The sequence below is a fragment of the Bison bison genome, unplaced genomic scaffold, assembly GCF_000754665.1.
Source record: "Bison bison bison isolate TAMUID 2011002044 unplaced genomic scaffold, Bison_UMD1.0 scf7180017864298, whole genome shotgun sequence".
Taxonomy (NCBI): Eukaryota; Metazoa; Chordata; class Mammalia; order Artiodactyla; family Bovidae; genus Bison; species Bison bison.
Window position 1 is genome coordinate 2,355,721 of NW_011494870.1, and position 25,815 is coordinate 2,381,535.

Consider the following 25,815-nt stretch of genomic DNA (forward strand, 5'->3'; position numbering starts at 1 on the left):
CACCCCCCCCCTCGCCCCATCAAGAATATCTTTATTGTTGAAAAAACAAAACCGAGAAACAGCAACAACAAAAAACCCCCATCTAGCTGAAAGGAGCCCGTTAGTTTCTTGCTGATAGTAGCAGTTTGGGGACTGACGACTTTCAGTAGCAGTGCTTTGGAATATTAAATCAGAAGGTTTATCAGAGTTGTTTTATGAATTAGGAATAGATAAATTGAGGTTCATAAAATGAAGGAAAGTTTAACCCCCAGAATAAAGTAAATTTAAAAGCCACTTAGGTGAAAGGTAAGATAAGTTCAACATGTGTAAAATATTAAGTTAAGGCATCTGACACAGTCACAAGTAGGAAGCTGAGACACCCTGCAGCTTGTGTTTTGGTTAATGCAAAACTTGTTTAAATTCTTCTGAGTACTTCTGAATTCTTAAATTTAATGACTTGCTTTAGAAAGAAATTTTGTTTTTCATTTTCATCATCTTCCTAACACAATATATTTCTGTAAGGCTCAACTGTTGTCTGTAGTCTTAAATTGCAAGAAGCTTTGAAATTGAGCCTGACTTCCCCTCCATCTCTTCTCCTCTCCCCCAGCCTATTCTTTACTCTTTACTACGATATATAAAATTTACTGCATCCAGGGCAAGTATCTGTTTACCAAGAAAAGAGGAAGAGAGATCCTTTGCCAGTAGCAAAACATAAATACCGAGAATGTCTTTTCTGGGTCACAGTGCAGGAAAGTGGAGAAACAGCAGATTTTCTGGGGCTGGGCCTTTGACCTCATTCCTCTTTGCCATCAATTGGAGGGACTGTCCTTTATTATTACTGTGCCTGGGAGTCTGTCCTCCCACCCCCTTCAAGATCTGGAGCCCTTCCCCCATGTAGTATAAATTAGTGAGTGATGTCTTCTTAATTGAGAGACAGGAAGAGCCCTAAGCTTCAATCGATACCTAACGTATAATACAGCTACTCAATTTGTAGCACTATCTAATCTCAGTCTGTCTGAAAACAAATAGTACTACATATCTTAAGGGATTATATTAATAAGTCTACTCATAAATACTTCTGCCAATGAGATGTGGGGCAGCAGCATTCTTCCCATTTCATGGTTGTAGAAACAGAGTCCCAGATCACTTAGGGTTTGCTTAAAGTCAGTGGTAATTAGAGTCTCCTTGAGATTTGGGGCTCCACAGTTTGTCATTCACAGTATCTGGTATGCTTTGCAGAATGTTCTGCCACTTGAGTCTGGATTCTTCCTGTACCTTTCCATAACTGTCCCCCCAGGTAAACCTTGAAATCAGCCTTGTGACTTCCCTATCTTAATGAATGGTGGCACCATATGCAGGCTTTGCACGTTGAAATCATGGATTCCTTACTTCCTCCTATTGTCCAAATCTAGTGACGTCACAGCATGCTGCTGATTCTCCCTGTGTGGCCTGCCTCCTTTCCTTGCCCTCCCCATTATTCCTTGTCAGACCCTTGTTGTCATGCCGGGACAGCTATGCTAGCCTCGAAGCTCATCACCTTGTCTACAGCCTTGGCCTTCTCTGCTCCTTTATCTGGGCTTACGGGAGCTCTGGGTATACTTCTGTATCTATCTGTATTGTGTCATTCTTTAAGGGCCCTTCTCTACTCCATGCAGTCCAGCCAGTATTTCCAACATGGCTCTAGCCTCTTAAACTTTTACAACTTTTACCTAGATGATCTTGTCCATTCTCAGTAGGTGGACATTTTTTTCCCTACAGCCTGGATCTTTGCTCTGAGACCATTGCATGTAACCTAGTCCTCCTTTCCCTTGAATATGTCACAAGTACTTAGACTCAACATGTCCCCAGATGACATCCTCCCCCACAAGCCTGCTTGTGGTCCTGTGATCTTTATCTCAGGAAATGCCAGCACCATCCACCCCATTTCTCAAGCCAGAAACCCAGAGGCAGGTAATGATTGCCTTTCCCTTTCAGTAGCCATACCTTGTCAGTCCTGTGGTCTTTTGCTGTTCTCCCATACTCCCACATTTGTCTCCTTCTCGCCAGCTATCTGATCATGGTGCATGGATTAACCAGTTTACTCTTCTGTGGCTTTATCTGTAAAATGGGGGCGGGGGTCATCCTCTTAAAATTGTTCTCCACTGAAGTGAAATACCTGGCCGAGAGGAAGGCATCTGTGCATGTTAGGATGCGGAGGATGATACTGATCGTGATCATGAGTAGTCGTACCTTTACCACCATATTTAAGATGACTCACTGTGGGTAATCTGGTTGTCTCCTAACAGGTCTAACCGTTTTGGAGATAATCCCAGTACCTTGGGTTCTTCTGGACCTGCCTATTCGGCCTTATCTTGTTTTCCCCTTCCCCGTGTCCTGTTTGTAGAATCAGGCTGATCCTTTAGTGGAATGTTCTTGACCATTTCCCTGCCCTCTCTCCTTTGTCTAGCAGACTCACTTCAACTTTACTCAGGAAAATAGTGTCTCCTGTGAAAGCATTTAAAAATACCCAGTGTTTTGTTTTTTCTTGTGTTTGTCTCATTTGTTAGATTATGGGCTTTATAAATCTTGACTTGTTCTTCTCCTCTTTTCTCAGAGGGTAACATAGTGCCTGGCAGTATTCAGACAAGTATTGAAAAACTAGGGAATTAATGTGGCTCACATGGTGTTGCTCTCTCCCTGGAAAGTCACTGTAATGACTTAAGCAGGAAGGAGTTTCTTCCACCCTTCCCCATATGTTGTTGGGCTTTTTGTGTACCTCCTAGGTACCGCATGCTGTTACTGTGTTTATTTCCATTTAGTCTTCATCTGTACTAGTTTATAAAAATTTCAAGTGAAAGTGAAGTCGCTCAGTCATGTCTGACTTTTTGCGACCCCATGGACTATAGCCTGCCAGGCTCCTTCCTCCGTCCATGGAATTTTCCAGGCAAGGATACTGGAGTGGATTACCATTTCCTTCTCCAGGGGATGTTCTCGACCCAAGGATTGAACCCAGGTCGCCCGCACTGCAGGTAGACTCTACCATCTGAGCCACCAGGGAAGCAAAAACTTCAGAAGGGTCCAGATCAGTTTGGCATTCACCTCTGATTCTGCTGTCACTCCCAGGTTGGAGTAGGAGTGAATGAAAGAGCCGGTGTCTGAAAATGCCTTGTTGAATTTCCTACGTTTGTGGTGCAGTGGGAATTCATATTGTTCCTATTCTGAAATTGTCTTTCATCCTCTATCTTTCCTCTTGTGGTATGTTTTGTGGTTATAAATCTCTCCTGTCCTTCCACAGCCACTCCAACACAATCAGTGACAAGAAGCAGGGTGGAGAGCAGAAATGCCCTGGAGTGTCTTGACCTCCTGTCTGGTATTTATCATAGCTGTCTTAGGAATCGTCCTTGATAGGTCCTTGCTGCCTCCCAAATAAAGTTCAAGCTCTTTAGTGTGGCATTCAAGACCTTCCACAGCCTGACCCCAGTGAACCCTTTCTGTCCTTATTTTCCACTCTGTTTTTTTATTGCATGCATCCCATGCTCCAGCTTAATGGTTTTCAATCCTGTCTGTGCATTAGAATCACCTGGGGAGCTTTAAAATAAAATGCTGACGTGTGGGTTCGCCCCTCTGAGAGTGTGAGTTCATCGGTCTGGGGTGACGCCTGGGCGTTGGTGTTTGGGAAAGATCCACTACTAATATTAGTGTAAATCTAGGGCTGGAAACCATTGACCAGCTTAGTGCTTCCCATGAAATATAATCTCTTCTAAGAGCTCTGAGAAGAAAGGATTCCACAGTCAAAGAAGCTTGATTAGTCCTGCATTTTTATATACACCTTTTCAAAGATTTATCACGTTGTCCATTGAGAGGCTCTGGGATATCAGCAGGAAAGAAACCTGTTTAACTTTATTTAAGCTCTCTGTGGCCATTTGACCAAGAAGTTCTTTATGTATATAATACCTGTTAAGAACATCTGCATTGCTTGGCATAGAACCTACTTTGGGTAGTGCTGCTTCCAGTCACATTTCACTTTTAAGTTGCTTCTTTGTCTTTCATTGACCTCTCAAGTAAACCAGATACACCCCTTTCCCCAGGCTTTTCTCTTCAAGTTCCCCCCACCCCAACACACACCCTTTTATCTTTTTCCTAGCACGGTTCAGCATCTGAAATTCCTCTCCATCTACTTGTGTTTGCTTCTGTCTCCTGCTCCCGCCACCCCCAGAGTGTGAACTCTATGACAGCAGGGACTCACTTGTCTTGTTCACTCCTGTATCTCCCTCCCTGTGTCAGCACTTCAAGTAAGCCTGACAGATTGTAGGTGCCTGATAAATATTTGTTGATTGGACAGAAAGGCAGTGTATATTCGTGGTTTTGGCTGTTCCTAAGGTTCACATGTTTAAAATTTTTTAACTCCCTCACAATAAAAAGCAGCTAGATATACATTTTAAAAGTAACTAGGAATATAGGAACACAAGTAGATGATAAGCCGTGTTCTATGTGTTTAATTTTCTCAGCTGCCTGGTAAAATATTGAAGAAAACACGCAGAGGTGAATGTGAGCCTGATGATAGGGAAAATACTGTTCTTTTTCTGGTTATAGAGAGCTCTGAGTCTGTGGTATGGGACTTCTTTTTAAATTAATTTCTTAAACAGCCTGTCACTGGCAGCTTCTCCCAGTTCATAGGAATCGCACCTGTGTGAGTCACTGACAGTTTGGGTGAGGAATCAGTGAGTTCTAGTGGACTTGTGTGTGTCGTACACTGCTCCAGTGACGGGAAAACTCTGCAGGAACAGGCAAGGGATTAGTAAATCTGAAGTTAAAACTTCCGAAGTGTTAGAACCCTCTTCCAGTGAGCATATTTACACAGGTTTGTCTGGGGGTGGGGATTGGGTTTGTGTATCTAAATCCATACATGAGATCCCCTAAGTGTGGTGCTGCAGCAATTCTTGGACTTGTTTGGAAGGGATTCTGATGGCATCATCTCTAAGGGGGTCTTCCTTCTGTGGCTATGTCCACTGTCCCCAAGCCTGGCACTGAGTGTCTGACTTCTGAGCAGGGTAGATGGGGCTGAGGTAGTCTACACTTGAGCTCGTGTGTATGAGCTCTGTGACCCACTACACCTGGAACTGTCAGGAATTGCTCTTCCTGTGAGACCCGTGAGGGGTGCTGGTGCCCTGGTAGGGCCTTCTCTTGAGCTGTTAGAATCATTACTAATTCACTCTGGAGATACCACTGGGGAGATTTATCATGACTTACCATACAAGGTGCCCTCCTAGCATGCCATCTAACAAATACCCCCATCTCCAGTGAGTCAGGTGATCACAATCTGGTGTGAATAATCTCAGAAAGGAGGTTGAGTGCCATCTCCTTTGTATTTCTCAGATGATCTTTTAAAACACACGTTCTGCCAGGGTTTCAGAATGAAAGCTTTAATCATTTACTTATCAGGCAGAAATTGTCCAGAGTAGATTTGCATTTCCTTTTGTGGCCTGCTGTGATTACTTATTATTCTTTCTGAGCAGTGTGCCATCCTAAATGCCAGAAAAGTTGTGTGTTGATAGGTAAGCATACCAAATCAGTATAAGCAGTTCTTCTCTAGGTGGGTATCCCTTTATGGTTGAAGTGTTCTAACTATTCCCAGACAATGTTAGTATGCTTGCAAAAGATTCCAGGAGATTCCAACCACCGGACCTGGATTACAGTTTCTTGTCATTCAACAAGTATTTTGAGTGTTTTCTACAAATCAGGGTTGGGGTATAGACAGATCTATCTCTGCCCTCATTGATCCTCCATTCTCTGGAACCTTGCTACTCAGAGTGTGGTCTGCAGACCTCTAGGGCCAGTGGCACTTTGCAGTTTGTTAGAAGTGTAGACTCTTAGGCCCCACTCTAACTTGCGTTTTAAGCAGATACCCAGGTGATTATTACGCACACTAAAGTTTGCGAAGCACTACTGTAGTACATGTGAACAAAAACATAGCTGAGATAATTTCAGGTGATTATAAATGTTGTGAAGAAGACTGTAAATGAGCTGGAGAATGACAGGGAGAAGAAGTCTCCGAGGATGGTGAGTGAAGATATTTGAGGAGGTGTTGTGTGGACTGAGACTGAAATGATGAGTTGGGAATGAGTCATGAGATCTGAGAAAGGTGGCTCCAGGCAGAGGGCCTCTCCCTTACCCTTGCCAGGCTTGATTTATCCCCGTTTTTGATGCCAGAGTCAGAACTCCAGCAGCCCTGTGGATGGAGGCCCTTGCAGGATGGTAGTGCACATGTTTGACAGGGCAGCAGGAGTGCAGGCTGTGCAAGAGCACAACTCCGGTTTTGAAAAGAACCGTTTTATTAAATAGAGGAAACAGTTGAAGGGGATAGAAGGGTTATCTTGGCAGTGATGGCTTTGAAGAATTGGAGTTTTATATAATTGGGAGGAGGAAAAGGAAACCGATGGGGGTCATTGTAGAATTGAAAAGCACAGGAGAAAGGGAAATGCTGAGGAATATGGATGTAGAGAAACAGTTAGCTGGAGCTGGTCAGAGACCTGATGACTGAGTATAGAGGAAGCCTGTAGCCCAGTTTAAGAGGGCAGACTGAAAAGTAGAGCTTGGCTCTCTGTGTTATGAAAGGTGCCTTGAGGCTTTCCTGGGAATAGGTGTACTTGATGAGAACTTGGGAAGACCCATTATTGTTCTTGATTTTCTTGCTAGTTTTATTCCAATATTCAAATTCCTGTCTTCAGACGTTTCTCACATGAATGTGAATCATATAGATAATGCTGGGGAAAATAAAGGTGAATGATCTTGCCTTTGATTGTGTGGATCACAGCAAACTGTGGAAAATTCTTAAGGAGTGAGATTACCAGACCACCTGACTTGCCTCCTGAGAAATCTGTATGCAGGTCAAGAAGCAACAGTTAGAACCGGACATGGAACAATGGAATGGTTCCAAATTGGAAAAGGAGTTGGTCAAGTCTGTGTATTGTCACCCTGCTTATTTAACTTGTATGCAGAGTACATCATGCAGAATGCTGGGCTGGATGAGCACAAGCTGGAATCAAGATTGCCAGGAGAAATATCAATAACTTCAGATATGCAGATGACACCACCCTTATGGCAGAAAGCAAAGAAGAACTAAAGAACCTTTTGAAGAAAGTGAAAGAGGAGAGTGAAAAAGCTGACTTAAAACTCAACATTCAAAAAACTAAGATGGCATCCGGTCCCATCACTTCGTGGCAAATAGATGGGGAAACAATGGAAACAGTGAGAGACTTTATTTTCTTGGGCTCCAAAATCACTGTGAACAGTGACTGCAGCCATGAAATTAAAAGACACTTACTCCTTGGAAGAAAAGCTACGACCAACCTAGACAGCATATTAAAAAGTGGGGACATTACCTTGCCAACAGAGGTCCATCTAATCAAAGCTATGGTTTTTCCAGCAGTCATGTATGGATGTGAGAGTTGGACTATAAAGAAAGCTGAGAGCTGAAGAAGTGATGCTTTTGAAGTGTGGTGTTGGAGAAGACTCTTGAGAGTCCCTTGGACTGCAAGGAGATCAAACCAAGTAATCCTAAAGGAAATGAGTCTTGAACACTCATTGGCAGGACTGATGCTGAAGCTGAAGCTCCAATACTTTGGCCATCTATTGTGAAGAACTGACTCATTGGAAAAGACACCCTGATGCTGGGAACGATTGAAGGCGGGAGGGAAAGGGAATGACAGAGGATGAGATGGTTGGATGGCTTCACCGACTTAATGAACATGAATTTGAGCAAGCTCTGGGAGATGGTGAAGGACAGGGATGCCTGACATACTTTAAAACTTGAGGTGTCAACGAGTTGGACATGACTGAGCAACTGAATTGAACTGACTGATCCTCTCCTACTGTGGGTACAAGGAATGTTTGTCTCTTTCATTATTACTAGGAATGAAAATGCTTAATCGTAAGTGCACATTCAAGGCACCTGTACATTTATGTCATTGGGAAAGAGTGGGGCAGAAAAAAGAAGACAGTAAGTGAGACACAGGAGATAACAGAAAATAGCTGGCAGGTCTTGCTGTGTGATATGCTGGCCCACGAGTGCAGAGGAAATGAGCACGTGCAGAACTTGAGTGTCTCTGGACTCAGTCATCAGGTCTCTGACCAGTTCCACCTGATTCTGTGAAGGCTGGTCCTTGCCCCACCCCTCTGGTAGAGCTGAGTATAACCTTATCATTGGTTCCAGTATTTTTCAGACTTGAGAACTTAAATGATTTGACCTTGTGGGAGTAACTGGATGTCTGTCTGGCAAAATGATTGTCATTCTCAACCATGATAAACTATCACTCATCCCATTAGGAACAGTATTTAAATACAGTAACCAGAGCCCAGAATATGTTGGTAGGGCAAGCAAATGTCTGGTAATTCCCTTAAAGACCTTCTAGAAAGCTCAAGGGGCACTTTTTTTAAACTATTGCAGAAATGCATCAGTGAAATACAGCTTCACCTTTGGGGACAGATGGGAAGAGTTTCATGAAATGTAGGCATTCTGTGATACTCTCTGGGAAAGACATCATGCCGTGTGTTCCTGCACTAGCACTGCACTCATTTATCTTGTTAGAACAAAGGAATGGGGAACCTCAGTGTATGCAGATAACTGCTCGCTGGGTACTTTAAAAGCACACTTAGCACGCGGTAAGTGGCGTAAACATGGGTTCAAAACACAAAGCAAATTGACCTTGCTTGAGTTATTACAATTAATAGACTCATTGCTACTCCCTAGGGGAGGGGAGTGAATAAAAAATATTTGATTATTGGCACTTTCATATCATTGAAGGTAATATAATTATTTCTATATAGTACCTCTTTCTCGTTAGAGGAAGTAGAATGATGAGAGCTTTTAGAATTGTCTTAATACTTTCCAGGGGAAAAAAAAAGTCTTCTTAGTTTGAATCAGTCCTTTAGGGAACTCATAGATGTCCTGTTAAATTGATTCTTACAATGTTACTACTTCATTATATTGCTTTATTGAGCAGTATAAAATATTTTGTGCAAAATAATCACCTTTATGCATCTGGTTTATCAGCTTGCTAGCAATGCTGACAGTACCTTCGATCTAAATCTCTAAGCCTTACTCCAGTCTGGCTTTAAAAAAATACAGTTAATTTTATTTATTAACATGTCCTTACCTCTTTTGTAAAGTTGAATTTTGATGACAAGATAAACACTTGTTGTCAGTTTATACTACAACTCACATGTTTTTTTCCTATGTTTATTAAGTTGGGAAGAATTTCTCTTTAGTCTTCTGAAGACTTTTTAATCTGTGGACAGGCAGGATTAGTTCCAGAAATTGTACTGTTTCTCACAAAATTTAGAACAAATCAAGGTAATTTATTTTCTGGTTAAAATTTAAAAAAATAGTCTCAGTTCTCTAGTAGTGAAAGGGGCTTAAAGGAGAGAGTTGAATTTATTTGTACTTATTCTGAAAAGCATTTCAGACAGAATAAGTGGGGATTTTTTTTCAGTTTTTTTGTGTTTATGTATATGGTGTATGTTCTTGATAAAGAATACAATAAATAGATTCATCTTAAATTTTTTTGGCAGAGAAACTTCTGTATAAAAACAAATTAACTGTGAAATGTTACTCTTTGAGAATGTTTTCCTGAAACTATAATTGTTTTTTTGCACCTCCCTCTCACCCCACTGGATACTGAAATAGCATTGTTTTGTTATTCTGTTTTGCTTCAACAATACTATATAGTGTTGTTCCTATTTTGATGAGAGAACAAAAACAAACATTTTTTAAACCGTTACTTTTGATGCATGTCTTTGATAAACTAATCTATACTTTCAAGTTTATTATGTCATTAAAGTAAAATTTATTTTTTAAGGAAATCATATAGGCAGAAATAATCAAAATAAGAATTAAATATTTTATTATATTAGGACGATTTGAGGGGATGTAATTCAGTTCAAGTGTAGGCTTAACTATTTTTGTCTTAAATAACTAGTGTAATTTGTTACAAGTAATAAAGAATTTATGTGATATAATGTGTCGTAGTATTTGATACATATTTTTAAAAAAATATAAATTTATTTTAATTGGAGGATGGGGAACACGTGTATTTGATACATTTTAAGGGATTGAATTGTGACATTCTTTTCAGTGCATGACATTGCTTTCCCATGATGCAAGGTAGTTAATAAATTTTGCAGTGATTCTTGAGTTGGAGTGTGAAGAAAAAGGGTATACATGGTTTTTCTCAGTGTTTTTTGTTTCATTACTAACTGGTCATGCTGCCAGTCTACTGGCCATCACCACTTTCGGGGGTTAGTTAGCCTGTCAGCATTCGTGTGCCAGGTGTCAAGTGCGTAACCAAGAGACTTTCATAGAATGCCCTTTTTGTTAAGTTGCCTTTTCCTAAAATATTTTGTGCAAACAGGTTTTTTTTTTTTTTTGTAGTGGGATGGTCATTGTTTTTGTTGGTTCTTATTGAAGGGTGCCATAAGGGTCGGAAATTATAGGAAGAGGAGATAGAATGGTAGTGAATTGAGGGTAGGAAAATACGTGTGGAATTAAAAAAAAATGAATATCTTGATGGATTGAGGAAGTCATAATAAAAATGTCAAGATTGTTAATGTATTTGACAAACTATGGCTGCAAAAACAATAATTTTGTTGTATTTTGGCATGAGCAATTGTTCTTTTATGGGGGCCATTAATGCTGTTTTGGAATATCACTGGCATCTGAAGCACTAGTTAGCAGTTCCATAAAGCACTGAATACCATGATAACATCCAGAAAGCCCCACAGCAGTATTTCAGAGTCTCTGCCCGTTTAAATGGGCTATCTGTGAATGGACTTGCTTAGGGATGCCGGAGCCGCTTCACCTATAAATTTGATTGGAAGCTACAGTGCTGGCATAGGCTGATGGATAGCAGATTAGAGCCCTGATTAACCATGAGATTCGAAGACTGGGAATATATTGTCTAAGCAAGATTCGTCAGATGCAATCAGAATTTCAAATGGTCAGATGAAATTCAAATGTGTATTGTGGCTTTTCCTCCCCTGGTGCTTTTCCTCCTAGGTTGCCTCCCCGCCCCCACACTCCCTTTCTTTCTGCAAAGCTGAAAAATACTTCTTTGATGAATCTGCTCCTTACCCTAAAGCTGTCTGTCTGTTATTCATCAGAAAGCAGGTCGCAGTTCAGTGAGCAGAAGAAAAGATTTTAATAGAAGCTGTGCCAAGGGCTGTAATGCATCATTTTAGGGCCCTAATTACATTACAATGACAAATATCAATGGTGACAACAGCAATAACCTACATCCTTTAATGGCTGTGCTGGAAAAGGAGTTTGGGCCCCACGCCATTAAATTAGACTCAGTTTCAAAACATAGGCCATTAGAAGTGTGTGTCCACAGTATTATTGGCTGATCGGTGAAGCCAGTGGAAAGGCCTGTAAATAAATGATGCTTCCCTAAAGCTGGGTCCTATGGGACAAAAGAGGCAAAATGAGATGACCATGGAAGCAGCAGTGTTTCCGAGGCAACTTTAGCTTTCAAAGTGAGGAATGACCTGCTTAATTTCATGAAATCACACACACGCATCCAACCCCCCTGATGCCAATTAGCCAGACCAGGAAGATCCATTGGCGTGACAACTTAGAGAAATTAAGAAGTCTTTTAGACAAAAGGAGACCTTTAAAGACAAAAGTTTGGAAGGTTTCTGCCCCTGCCACCCCCGGTCCTGTTGTGTGTGTGTGTTAACATACATGAATCAATAAAAGGACTTTCTGACTTTCCTATATTTATTTTTGAGGAAGTGTAGGTTTGTGTTTTCATAGTTGCTCAGACTTAACATAGCCTCGGCCCCAAATTAAAGGAGCAAAATAAATACTACTTGGTTTTTATTTTGCCAGATGAGTGAGTTTCCTTAGAGTAGTTTTTATTGCCTTGATTATGTAGGCAAACTAAAGAACTCAGTTTTCTTATGTGCCCACACATTTTTCAACCCTCCTAGCAAGGGACTATTTTATTTATGTAAACAACATAATGAGGAAATATGCTTGGCAGATGGTTCTGAGCATTAGAATCATCAGTTTGGTCTGCCCCAAAGTGTCTCATTATCTTTTATTCTCTCCCCCTCCACCTCTCCCTACAAAAAGCTTAACAACCAAATGCCTCTGAGACTAGTGCTTTCAGTCTGGTGAATGCTACTTTATTTTCTCAGCTCGCGCTGGAATTTCACCCTATAACCACTGTGGTATGTTCATCCAGGTGGAGAGTGGTTTGGTGATTCCCATTGCAGCTTTTCATGGTGGTTTAAGCATTCTTAAAGGATAGCTAAATGCTCCACGGGGCCAGGGCAGTAAATTAAATCAGGTCAGCACAGTTGGGTCCTTATTCACTGCTGCTTATTGGTGCTGGGTTTTTGTCCATCCTATTAGGAATGCAGGCTGGAATGGAAAGCTGAGGTCTGAAACTTCATGGTGAATTTGTGTTTTCTCTTGGCTGGCAAAGTTTTTAAGGTGCAAGTATTTAAAAGATCGCATAGCCACAAAGTCAAAAGGATTGCTGAGGAAAGAAGGAAACCTAGATTGCACAAGTAGAGTGTCGCTGTCATTCTGGTTATGACTTAGCAAGAAAAGGAGAATTTTTGTCCTCTTATAAAATGAGGAACTGACTGTGGATGGAATTTATGTTAAGAATGTCTCAGGTATAGTGATTGCTTTTTGTTTTCTGTCTCCCATCAGTTCTTGCCTCTCCTTTTCCCTACTCTGTCATTTAAAAATAAGCTATTTTGATAGATGTTAACTGAACTTAACTGCAGTCATCTTTTCACAGTTTATGTAAGTCAAATCATTATGCTGTACACCTTAACCTTATAGAGTGTTGTATGTCAATTATATCTCAATAAAACTGGAAAAAATTTTTGTATGTATGTGTATAAAAACCCTGTGTCTACATGACTCTGCTACCCCGTGGACTGTAGCCTACCAGGCTTCTCCGTCCATGGGAGTCTCCAGGCAAGAATACTGGAGTGGGTTACCATTTCCTTCTCCAGGGGATCTTCCTGACCCAGGGATCAAACCCGGGTCTCCTGCATTGGAGGCAGACGCTTTAACCTCTGAGCCACCAGGGAAGCCCAAACTATATAAGGAGCCATCTGCTAATATAAATTAAGGTGAAAATCAGTGAAGCTTTTTATAGAAAATGTATTGGTATTTCTTTTTTATTTTTAACTTACTGTAGCATGCTATTTGTCTAAAATTTGAACACTTAAAAAATTAATAGAGAATAAACTATTATCTGACATTATTGGGACTTTTACAGCTCTATAGTACGGTGGTAATTAATGTTCCTGAGGTTAGTCTCCATATATAAACAATTGCTTTTTTGCACACTGAAAACCCTGATGGGGCACATTTGGAAGTTTTAATGATTGAGGAAAACATGGCATTTCCCAGCAGTATATAACTAAGGATCTGAATTAATTAGGTCATGTAGGTGGGTTGGGTGCTGTTCATTTGGAAGGTTGGAGACTTGATTATGAAATCCCAGTGCTGATGTTTATTTAAAGCAAAGGCCACAAATGTAGAAGTCCAGTGAGTTAACTGAGAAAAGTTGGGGTGTAGGGAAGGATGTATCTTTACCATCTAAACTCAAAGACAAGGTTTTATAAAGAACCACATAGAGTGAATAAGGGTCCTGTTAAACGCTTTTGAAAACAGATTTCCAGTCATGAAAATTAAATTCCTTTTTATGTTGTCCTGCTGCTTGAAGATTGATTTTTTAAGATGAATGCTGGTTAATAAGTTGTGGTATTAACGTGGCACTGTTGTCACTGCCTCCTTCTAATGGGCTTGCTGATGATAGTTTGCCTCTTCCTTAGGAAATACTCCTGCCAGAATATAAAGTGTGTTTTAATATCAGCCTGCTAATATTTCGGGAATTTGTAACCAGCTGACTGTTCTCTTTATTGCTTTCCTTTCCTTTTTTTTTTTTCTTTCTTTTTTTTTTTTTTTGCAGGCAGAGATTGTCAAGAGGCTGAACGCTATCTGTGCACAAGTCATTCCTTTCCTGTCCCAAGAGGTAAGGCAGGTGGTTTCAAGCATTGGGCTGGAAGGTACCATTTTAGTGATTTTGCAGATAAAACTTGACTCTTTGGCCTTGTCTGTCTCTTGGTATTTGCATTGCGTATTTCTAAGATACAATGTTCGCACTCCAACTTCTACACCTTACTAACATCCATTGGAATATGGTTGTTTTTATATAATGGAGTATTTTCTAATGTGCTAAGCAGAATTCAGTTATTAAAATACTTTGCTGTCATTGGACTACGTAGTGTTGCTCAGAATTTTGATTTCGTCATAACGGCATCTAATAGGGCAGATTGAAAAATTGCCCAGAGGACAGCAGCTGGTTCTACACTTTTGTCACTGAGCATTAAGAGTTGGCAGAAGCTATATCAAACATAAAGGCTTTTCATAGTAAACAGGCTAATGTAACTTTTGGCCAGCAGCTTTTCAAAAGTTACTTCTTATTACCTGGTGAAATCTTTATATAATGGGTGCATTTGGGAAAAGACATAAAGGATGGACTCTGGACTCAATTCTGAGTACCACGGCCTTCACGCCTGGCCACGCCCCAGCGTGCAGCTCACCTTGCTTGCTTCTGCTCCTCCTGGTGGACATGTGCATGCTGCCCACAGGTGTGCACAGGGTGGGATGAGAAGGTGCATTTTGATTGCATTGTGCTTCCTGGTGGCTCCCCCCGCCACCGCTTGCTTGCTTGCTTTTAGTAGTTACAAATTTTGGGTGCACGGCTGGAGAGGGAATTTTTGCTTCTGGACTACTGAATTCTTCATTTGCTCAGATCAGATCAGCTGTGAGAAGGAAGAAGCTAATAAAAGGAGTAGCTATATGCTTTGCAGCCACAGTGCTTGCCGTGGGCTGGAAGGCACCAAGGCACTTTTATACTCCTACCCTTTGGTTGTGTCACATTGCTTTTCCGGAGGGCAGTTCACTTGCCTGCCTGCCAGTGGGCATGTGCTGAGGTTAGCATGCAGCCAGTGTTTGAACATGCATGTGTGTTAGAGGTATGTGGATCCCTGTCTGACTTCTTATTTGGTCATTATTGGGTTAGATCTCAATAGCCATGACGACCTTTCAGTGGGAATATATCCTTTAGGGGCTCTCGTATTCACAAACTGTGGACTTAAATTAACATCCTGAATTCAAATGCTCTTGTGGATCACAAACAACAAAGGATGTATTGTCTTTCTCATCCTTTAGCTGTAACCACAAAACCACCACCCACTGTATCCCCATTTACCTATTGCTACTCAGGATTTGCTTGTTGACCAGATTACATGGAGTGGTGAAAGCACTAAAGGGGTCCATTTGCATTTCTTTAGGAAGCCTGGCTGCCCCTTGCCTGATCAGACCAGCGTGTGTCTCTTTAAGCAGCTCTGCTTTATGGAGATGGCCAGTGGGAAGAAATGTGTATCCGATTGTGCTACGGACAGGCTGAGGTGGTGTTCCCCAAGGCAGAAGGAGAAAGTCTGAATTTTTCTTGGGGTGGTGTTAGATTTTAGACTTCCTCAGGTATAGACTCCTACGCATAATTACCAGTACAGCTTATTCCCGTGGCATTTTTTGCGGGATCTGTGGGGTTATGTTCAGATGTGGGAGGAGATCTTAGGGTGTTGGTGGAGCTAGCTCATTTGCCAGTAGGTCGTTTTCCCACGTGAGTTATGTTGTTTGTGTGAGCAGGCCCGGTAGGAACAGAATGTGTAATGGTAGTGGTGCTGAGCAAGACTGGACTGGAATTAATTGGCTCAGGAAGTCGTCCCCTGTAGAGGAAAGCCGTAGGGAGATACTGGCAACTCCTTTTCTGCTTTAAGCTGGGAGGATGGGCGTCATAATCTCACTGCTATTTATTTCCCTAATACTTTTGACATTTCTTGGTTGAAATCCTTGACATGTGTCATGAATGACCTGTGTTACGGTTTTCTAAGTCCTGATTCTGTGTATGTCTTCTCTTCTGCTTGCTTTGGATCTAATTGACTCTTCCTTTCTTAGTGTCCTAAGGTGTGTGTATAGCCTTTAATGTGTGGGCCTCTGACATGTTTGTTCCTGTCCATTCTAGGCCTCTGTGATGTTTTGTGTCTGAACACTGCCCACCTTGTTTCCTCTTCTGGGCATTCTGTGAGCGTCACACTCCTCGCTTCTATCCTGAGGCCAGATGGACTGTAATCTGGAGGGTGGGGAGGAGACAGGTTATTAGAGGAAGATGAATTCTATTTCCTGTCTCTTCAGAGGCATGGAAAATCACTCTTGCATGGCTGCAAGCGTCACTTGGTGCTGGGACTGAAGGCTTTTAATCTGATCTCTTAACACCAGCTCTCTATGTGACAGTCTTGCTGCCAGGGTGGCAGCTGTGGCGTTAGAATTCATTGTGAAATATTTTTATTTAAAAAGCAAATGAAACTAAAAGTAAATAAAAAGTGGTTTTATTTCTAAAAGTATTTAGAAAAAAAAAGACTAGTCCTGAAGACTGTAGTGTGTAAGCTACAGGACAGTGATTGGAGGCATTTTTTGGAGTTTCCCAGGAGCAGGAGGTAAATTTACAGACGTCTAAATAAATCTATTTTTAATTTAGTTCCCATATGCTGATTAATGTACCTACTTAATATCGCTTGTGTCTAGTGTATTGCATTTTCTAAAATTAAAAAAATGTATATATAGTACTGGATGACAACTATTGGATAAATTTAGTTTTACCTACAAGACTTGAGGGGGAAATAAGTTGTATAATTATAGCTCAAAGATTTGGAGTATGTCTATGTATGTAACATCAGAGAAAAGTATTTTCTTATTAGGTTTCACTAAACACTTTAAAAAATTATAGCCCATCTCTATTTCAGTGATGTGCTTACCGCACTCTCAGCTACTTCCAGAGTCCCAGAGATATTGCCAACTGTTTACATGAAGTGAGTAATCATCTCTTACAACTCTTAAAAATTTCACAGGATCCTTAAATCAGGATTTCAAGAAACCTATGAGTGAGTCCTCATCTACCTGAAGCTGCTCTTTTCTCCCACTTTGTTTTGGCGTTAGGGGATGGGTAAGACTTCTTTATATCCTGTGGCCCTCAGATTTCAAAGGCAAATCTCAAAGTAGTAAATGGGAAGTCCTCTGTCTCACTTCAAGTCTCGTTTGCTGAGGAGGAACTATAATCAGCTTCCTGTTGGCAGTTCCATAAGCAGGAGATGGGCTCACGTCTGAGCCCAGTGCTGGGCTCCCTGTTACAAATTGCGTGGCTTACTATAACCTAGTTAAGTGGGATGACCTTTAGCAAGTGATTTGCCTCTTTAAGCCTCAGTTTCCTCATCAATAGGATGATGTTAATAATAGCATGTAGCACATATGATTGCTGTGAGGATTACCTGGGATTGTCTGTGTGCAATTTGGCACATAATAATAAGCAGCTATTGAGGCTGACTGGCAATAGTAGCTGGGCAACAGCCGAGGAGCTCTGAGTTCCCTTCTAAGAGGACCTGGAGCCAGGCCTCCTCCCCTTTTACTCACTGCTCTTTGGAAGAACGAGTATTGCTTGTCTTCCTCTGATGTCCTTACAGAAGAAAAAAGTATAAATGAAAACAATAGCCTGTGAACTGTGAACTAGCTGAAAATTCAGTGAGGCATATTGGGTAGGGCTCAGGGGTGATTTTCTTGTAGCTCCCAAAAATAGTTTTCCCATTTAGTAAACACCTGTCTCTCCCCAACCAGCAAAGATCCAAAAGGGTGACAGCTCTTCAAGGTGTTCAACCTGTAGAGCTCACCTCAGGAGATGCAGTGGTTTTGGATGGGGTCTGTGTTCTACCCACAGAACTATTAAAAAAAAAAAATTTCTCAACCCTATTGGGAGACTGGCTGTTTTAAATACCTGGCGGCTTAGCTGGAGTTAATTTTGTTTTTCCAAGTAGTTTCTGTGGATGAACTCTCTTTTTTCATCAGCGATTTCAGGATATAGCTTGAAGACCCTTAGACCTTAGGAGCCCTCAGCAAAATTGAAGAATGCCTAAAAGTCCATACTTATGGCCTTGTCTCCAGTGTCCCCTTGCCCCCTTTCCAGGGACATACATTTAGGGAGATTCTAATGCAGATTGAAAACTATGTGCCACTTGTTACGCCCTGGCAGCAGGGCACAGTGTTTCTGCTAATTTGGCATTTGCACCAACTCTGGCTCTTACTGGCTTTATAAAACTGGGAGAGTTCATCTCTGTGAGTTGTAATATTCCCATACATGATGAGAGGAACCCCTTTTGCAGTGTGTATTGTATGTATTAAAATGTAAAGCACTGGGGATAGTAAATGCCAGTAGTTGTCGTTGTTTCAACATTTCTTGGCAAATGAATTTTATTCCAGCTTATTTTGGGTCCCAAGGCATTTGGAGAGGAGGGACTTGGTAAAAACTGGGAGGAGTTGAAGGTAATGCTTCCAAAAGGACTGGCTGGCGGTCTTCCTGTGAGGTGAGCTAGGCCTGCAGCTCCAGGGGCTGTTTGCAGCCAGTGGGTGGTTAGCTCCACACAGACCATCTTCCAGAACTGAGGGAATACCATCTTTCAGAACGGAGGGAATATTTTTGGGAAACCAGTAAGTATTCTCTTATCCTATTAGATTAAGCATTAAGTAAATATTGGGCACTAGCTAAGGATCTTACTTAGACGACATTTGTGCTTTTTGGACTTTCCCCCCCTTGAATTATAAAATGGAATAGTTTATTTTTGAGAGTATGTTTCATGGTGACTGACAGGTGTTCTTAAGACATTTGAGAACTTCAAACCCCTAATAGACTATAGGTCAGTAGATGGTAATGTATTATGTGATAGTTGAAAGTCTTCTTTCCCCAGAGTAATGTTTGTATTTTTCAGAAACTTGTTGCTTCCCTAATAAGGAGCAGAGTTCGTTGAAAGAATTAGGTTATTCGTGAAGCAGTGTACTAAGAGCCCAAGGTCAGGCAGACTTGGGACCAGATCCTGGCTTAGCCACTTGCTTCTTTTATCATGTTGAACACAATACTTTTATTTATTTATTTTTTTTGGATTGAAGTTTTCTTATCTGAAAAATGGGAGACCTGTACTACAGGGTTGCTATATGAGGACTTCAGTCGCTCAGTCGTGTCCGACTTTTTGCGACCCTGTGAACTGCAGCACGCCAGGCCTCCCTGTCCATCACCAACTCCCGGAGTCCACCCAAACCCATGTCCATTAGTCGGTGATGCCATCCAACCATCTCATCCTCTGTAATGCCCTTCTCCTCCTGCTCTCAATCTTTCCCAGCATCAGGGTCTTTTCAAATGAGTCAGCTCTTCGCATCAGGTGGCCAAAGTATTGGAGTTTCAGCTTCAACATCAGTCCTTCCAATGAACACTCAGGACTGATCTCCTTTAGGATGGACTGGTTGGATCTCTTTGCAGTCCAAGGGACTCTCGAGTCTTCTCCAACACCACAGTTCAAAAGCATCAATTCTTCAGCGCTCAGCTTTCTTCACAGTCCAACTCTCACATCCATACATGACCACTGGAAAAACCATAGCCTTGACTAGATGGAGCTTTGTGGACTAGTGATCATGTAAAAGATCTAGCTGGGCATCAGGCTGCTGTTAAAGAGACTAAAGGAATAGTGATTTGGGCAAGTTTGTTTTCCTCTCAAATAACAGTTTGCATAGAAGCACCTGTAGCTAATTTGGTGACTCCACAATATTGTGAAGTCAACTTCCTTCTCTGTTGATATTCATCATGCTTGCACTACCATGTCCTCCCCCAGCCAGCAGGAAGGATGAGACAGGACATGTGCTTTCTCTTTCTTAAGGACATGATGTGAATGCTGCTCCCATTTGTGCTCACTTTGCAGTGGCCAGTGCCTAGTTATGTGCCCATAGCTAGTTGCAAGGGAGACTTGGAAGTGCAGTCCTAGCTGAGTATGCCCACCTAAAACTTAAACTTAACAGAAGAGAAAGGATTTCAGGAGACAGCTAGCAATTGTTTCTAGATACAGTGCTATACATAAAATAGTGAGCATTATTATTATTGCCAGTGTTGATTTGAAGGGAAGTCATATTGAACCAATGGTATGTGTTTGTTACAAACTTTAGCTCTGACTATATAATCAGCACAACCCATATTTTAGCAATCACAGAAAAGATAAAATAATGCATAGTTCTTGTTATAGAAATCTCCTCCAGGGTCTAAACTGTAGGGAAAAGAGTCACCCATCAAGTATTGTTTATCATTCATACATCCACAGAGGGTGGAAAGGAACCTGACTTAAACAGTGGTGGGCCCTGTGGGCTGTCTAGATCTAGATGCACAGCCTGTGTTTATGCCCATACTTTGTAAAAAGCACAGAGACTTTTGAAGACACCTCTTAATTGAAGACTGGGTTATAGGAATCACTCATAGGCCTGCCATATTTTATAGTAGCCTTGCTAGAAGGAAAATGCTGCTTGTTGTTAAGGAAATAGCTTCTGATAAGTGGAACATTTGTGAACCCTTACATTATATCTATCTCAGACATACCCCTCGTCTATCTCAGACATACTCTTGTGCATACATCTTGTCCTTGAGCTGGAAAAAATGGAATCACAATTTTTTGATAGTTTCCTTCCCCTCCAAATCATGGAAAATAAATTGGATAAGTCATTCTTGGTTTTGTGGCATTTTAAGACATCTCAGGAAAAAGTAGCTCAGGTTGATTGTTTTGCAGCACCAATTTGATCCATTTTAGTGTCTTGGACTTCAAGCCATTTGTATCCACAGCCTGAAGTAACCTGAAAGGTATGTTTGTACCTAACTGGACACAGTGAAAGAACAGGACGTGGTTCCTTAGGACCAGTGGCTTCCTAATTCCCATTTATTAAACCATGGTCATCGTTAGATTTGGAGAAATTACATTATTCATCTTTAACCTTGTTTTCAACAGGTTGTTACAACTTGTTTCTAGGGCCTTCGGTGCCAAGGAGATAAATATTACCCTCCTCCTTTAGACTTCTGCAATTCCTTTGCTGAGGTTTTTTATTTCTTGAGTTCTTTAAGCAGAAAGCAGGCTTCTTGGAGGCTGTGGAGGAGCCCAGATTGGAGTGAGCAGCTCTTTTTGCCTTGCATCCGTGATTATTAACTTGGAAGAAAAAAAAGAATTCAAATCATTGTTTTGAACACATTTTAACAAAAAAGCTCTCTGATCATTAGAATTTTTAGAAGTAAAAATTTTAAGCCATTTTACTTTTATTCTTATATTTATCTAAAGAAAAGGGAACATTCCAACTTGAATGCTTTGAGGGCAAATTTAATTTTAACTTAAAACTTTTTATTTCCTTGTTAGCTTTTCTAATGAGTAGTAGTACCAAGTAGTTGTGTTTTCTCTAGAATTCTATAGGTTTATTTAGGTGGTCTACCTTGCATTTAAATAGTAGAAAAATAATACACAATTATATAGTAATTACAATTGTATAATACTGATACCATAAGTTCCAGTAGGCTAAGATAGCCAGTCAAATCAAATGACACATGAATTTCTGTTTCGTATTTCTACTTTCCATAAATTTGGTCTTTTTAATTTGATGAAAAACAAAACCTTTCACTATGTTATGAGGTACAGTTGTATGTGTAGTGCTGTTTTTTTTTTTTTTTAATTTTTTTTGGCACCTAGCTTAACATGATACTGAATTACTCTGAACTGCATTTTGCATGTATAGAATAATTGGAAAATAGAAGTTGAAAACTGTGATCAGTCACTTTCATATTGTGCCTTAGGGAGGAAATGAACAAAATGCAGTGGTTACATGGACTGGTGGCAGTGTTCTCGCCTCATAATGGCACCAGGTTAACTTGTCTTATTCCTTGTTAACTTTGTAAGGAATCAATGGCTTGTGGATAACATGGTTTGATGTAGGAGAGCTTGGCTGAAATCACCAGGGATCCCCTGATAAGTATGCAGTGACACCTGTAAGACCATCTTCCGAGATCATTCATTAAGTGCCAGCAGCCTTCACCGGACATGTCTGCTTCGCATTCATGCCATTTTATCAGTGTTGGTAATGTGTTGTGACGTGCTGTCATGTCTAAGGAATGTCCTAAAATGACTAACGCACCTGGATCGGGGCTTTCGAGGATTTGGACCAGTTTTCTACTTTTTACATTGGGCAGCCTTTCATTTAAAACATTATTTCTTACAACACTGAATGAGGCATCAGAGCATAATCCTGTCCCATGTTCCATGGTTGACTAATTGGCTTGTCCTGCATGGTCGTATATTTTGATTGACAGTTGGATACTTGGTGAGATCCTTATGGTAGCATCATAACCTGCTTCCCCTTAGGAAATGAAAGATGGTTCTCAAGAGGGAGAACTTTTTTTCTGTAGGCTTTTTTGCCTTGCATTGTGAATATAAACAAGAAAAAGAAAAATAATTCAAATCATTATTTTGAACACACTTAATCAAATGTGGGCCTCCTTCCAAAGGCAGCAATGCCAATTCTTATCAGTATGTGTCCAAGAAAATTGGTACATATTTGAGAACCTGACTCATTTCTTTGACTTTTTGTTAGATAGCAGTTGGATTATTACTGGACCTAAGCTTTAAGGTACCTTAGGTTAGAGCTGCATTGTAGCCATAGCCATAAGTGGCTATCTAGATTTAAATTAAGGTTAAATATGAGTGGCTTTGTGGCTCAAATAGTAAGCAATCTGTCTACAATGTGAGAGACCCAGGTTTGATCCCTGGGTCAGGAAGTTCCCCTGGAGAAGAGAATGGCAGTCCGCTCCAGTATTCTTGCCTGGAGAATCCCTTGGACAGAGAAGCTTGGAGGGCTATAGTCCACGGGGTCGCCGAGAGTGCACATGACTTGAGTGACTAATGCTTTCACTTTGACTTTTCAAAGTTAAATATTGTTAAAAACTCAGTTTCTCAGTCACAGTAGTCACGTTTCGGGTGCACTATCCACCCATATTTGGCTAGGCACTACAGCACAGATTAGAACATTTCCAACATCGTGGAGTTTTGTGTTGGAATGCTCTGGACCTGTAGAGCTTATTGGACATATCAATAAAGAACGCCTTGCCTGCATGTGAGTTCTTGAGAATGATGAAGACAAGGCCACGTGGTCAGTACGAGAAAGACACAGGCGACAGTTTCCAAAGTGTGTCCTGAGAGCCAAAGTTCCACAGCCAAGATTATTTGGAAAGGCCTGCGTACGTATTTGCCCTCTTTTGAGATTTGAAACTGAGCAAATGAGCAGTTTGCCTGGTGTTAGTTGAATTAAATCTTGTGAGTTTTAAAATTTTGTGTAAGTAATACCTAATTTCTTAGGGGACTAACATTCCTTGGAATAATATTTAGGAAAGACTGACTAGAAGGATTTTGGTTAAATTTAAAGCTTATTTGTGCTAGTAAACTGCTGAAGAAGGCTCAGTGGATTTTAGTCTGACTTAATAGACATGGAGTGACACTTCTACTGGGGTTTGATCTGCTCAGGATCCACTTGAATCTGGATGGGCATGTTGGGTACAATCAGAGGAGTATCTAGAAGGATGGGTCTCTGAGAGACAGTGACCTCGAGATGTTTAACCTGGAATGAAGAAAATTGAAAACATGCATCATGCCATTTTCAAATCTTTGAGGTGCACTACTGTGGAAGAGAAATTAGAGGCAAATTGGGTGGGAAGAAGTTACAGGGAGATCGATTTCTACTCAATAATAGAGCCCATTGCCCCAAAGTGGATAAAGCTTGTGCATGAGGTTGTGAGTTCAGGCCCCAGTATCTTTCCCTTTAGAATATTGCATTAGCTCTCTTCCTCTAATCTGGTTTACCCCCCTGCCATCCACCTTCTTCACTATTACCGGATCCATCTGACTAAAATGCAGAACTGATAGCACTCCGCAGCTTAAAATTTTTAAATAAGAAGTATCGTCCCAGGGTAAAGTCCAGCTTCTTTGCCTGTCATGCAAAGCTTTTCACTGTTTGGCTCCTCCTGCCTCGCAGAGTTCACTCCCCTCTAGTATGTGGTTCTGTGGAGTATGCCTGCACCATACTCAGATGACATGTGAATGCCTACCTCTGTTGACCTGTGAATACCTCTTCCACTTGAAAGAGTTTCCCATGTGTGTCTTTGCTATGCCCAGGAAGGGCCTCAGCATCCTACCTTGCCATATCTTTCCAACTTTGTCCCCTCCTCCACCGTCCTTCTGCAGCCACACATTCTTTCTGTTTCTTGATAGACATGTTTCTTTATACTTCGGGACCTTATCCAAGCTGTTCCCTCTGCCTCCGCTTCGTTTCTCCTTCCTTTTTACTCACAGAACTCCTGACCGTTCTCCTAGTCTCAGTTCTTAGGACCACTTCCTTAAAGAATCTTTCTACAGCTCTAAGGTTTGATTAGCTGTTTTTCTGATAAGCAATTGTGTAGCATCCTGTCATCTTTGTGGAAACTATCCTGCAGTTGTAATTACAAAACCTCTTGAGTATTCACTGTCTTATTCATTAATCTTGGTTCCTACCACAGTGCTTGACACACAGTAGGTGCTTAATAAATAATTGAATGAATGAATAAGAAAACAAAGCCTTTCCTTGTTGCCTCAGAAACTGTGCTAACCATTCCTGCTAATAATCTTCCCTTGTCGTTTAAATCCTTGTATTATAAGATGCTCTGTGTGAATTGTGTGTGTGTGGGAGGGACACGACTGTGTGTGTGTGTGTGTGTGTGCGCTCAGTCATGTCCAACTCTTTGCGACCCCGTGGACTGTAGCCCTCCAGGCTTCTCTGTCCATGGGATTTTCCAGGTCAGAATACTGGAGTGGGTTGCCATTTCCTACTCCAGGGGATCTTCCTGACTCAGGGCTTGGACCTGCGTCTCCTGTATCTCTTGCATTGGCAGGCAGATTCTTTACCACTGTGCCACCTATGGAAGATATATGTGAGTGTGGGGGGAGTGGCATTATCTCTTTCTCACTTTTGCATCTCCACATATCTGGAGAAGAAACCTAGTTCCCTGTACATATCTGTCCTTACTACCCCTATCAAAAAGAGTGATATTAAAAAAAAAATTCTTAAATTGTGATGTAGTTTTTTAAAGTTTTTTAGATTTAAAAAAGTTTTATTGCCATGTCCCAAAGTATTGCCATGGCAGGTATTGTGAAACGTATGTTCAACATATAAGGAATCTATATTCTCGTGGTTTGTAAATGCCTAATTTTCAGTAGGCTTTATTGGACTTATCATAAGCTTATATTGTTTTAGTCTCTTTCTTGTAGGAAAAAATGTTTTCAGTACTTTAACTGATTAAGTGCAAAAGGTAATTTTATGATGATAGAAGTTAAGTAGGCAAGTGATTTAATGTATAGAGTTTCATTTTACTAGTCCTTTTTTACAACCATGCATGTATTCCCTAAATCACAGTATTTTATTGAGATGTAATTTACACATCATAAAATCATTTTAGGTGTGCAATTCAGTAATTTTTAGTAAATCTTCAGAGTTGTGCAGCCATAATCAGAATCGAGGTATTTTTGTTTGTTTGTGTTCTTTTGGATTTTTTTAGAAAATGATAAATCACAGTATTTTAAAGAATAAATATCTGAGTCCCCCCCCTCCCCACTTTTTTTTTCCTCTTCCAAATCCCAGTTTTGGAGGCTCCTCTCTCAGAGACCTGTGGCTATTAATACATTCCTAGTGGCTCCTTACTTGGTGATACTGATAGAAAGTTCAGACTGAGTATCTGAGTGAGCAGCTTGAGCAGTGAGACTGGTCACAGGACTCTTGCTCCTCCAGATTTACTGGGGCTAGAGTGGCTGTCACCACTTGCGGTGAGGCCACAGAGGAGATCGGCAGGA

At 40.9% G+C, this 25,815-nt stretch overlaps 1 protein-coding gene across 6 annotated transcripts in view; it reads left to right on the forward strand.

The window, feature by feature from the left end:
• The window catches only part of TLE4 (transducin-like enhancer of split 4), a 154,100-nt gene that overhangs the window by 24,115 nt on the left and 104,170 nt on the right, over positions 1 to 25,815 (forward strand). For 2 of the 6 annotated variants that reach the window (XM_010851142.1, XM_010851144.1), the window contains exon 4: positions 13,953 to 14,015. The exons of 2 other annotated variants lie outside the window; for them this stretch is intronic. In XM_010851142.1, coding sequence (XP_010849444.1) covers positions 13,953 to 14,015 — 63 coding nt within the window. Of the gene's footprint in view, positions 1 to 13,948; positions 14,016 to 16,851; positions 16,918 to 16,956; positions 17,052 to 25,815 lie in introns of those variants that run through there. 2 more of the 6 variants (XM_010851146.1, XM_010851147.1) reach the window with 2 other exon arrangements.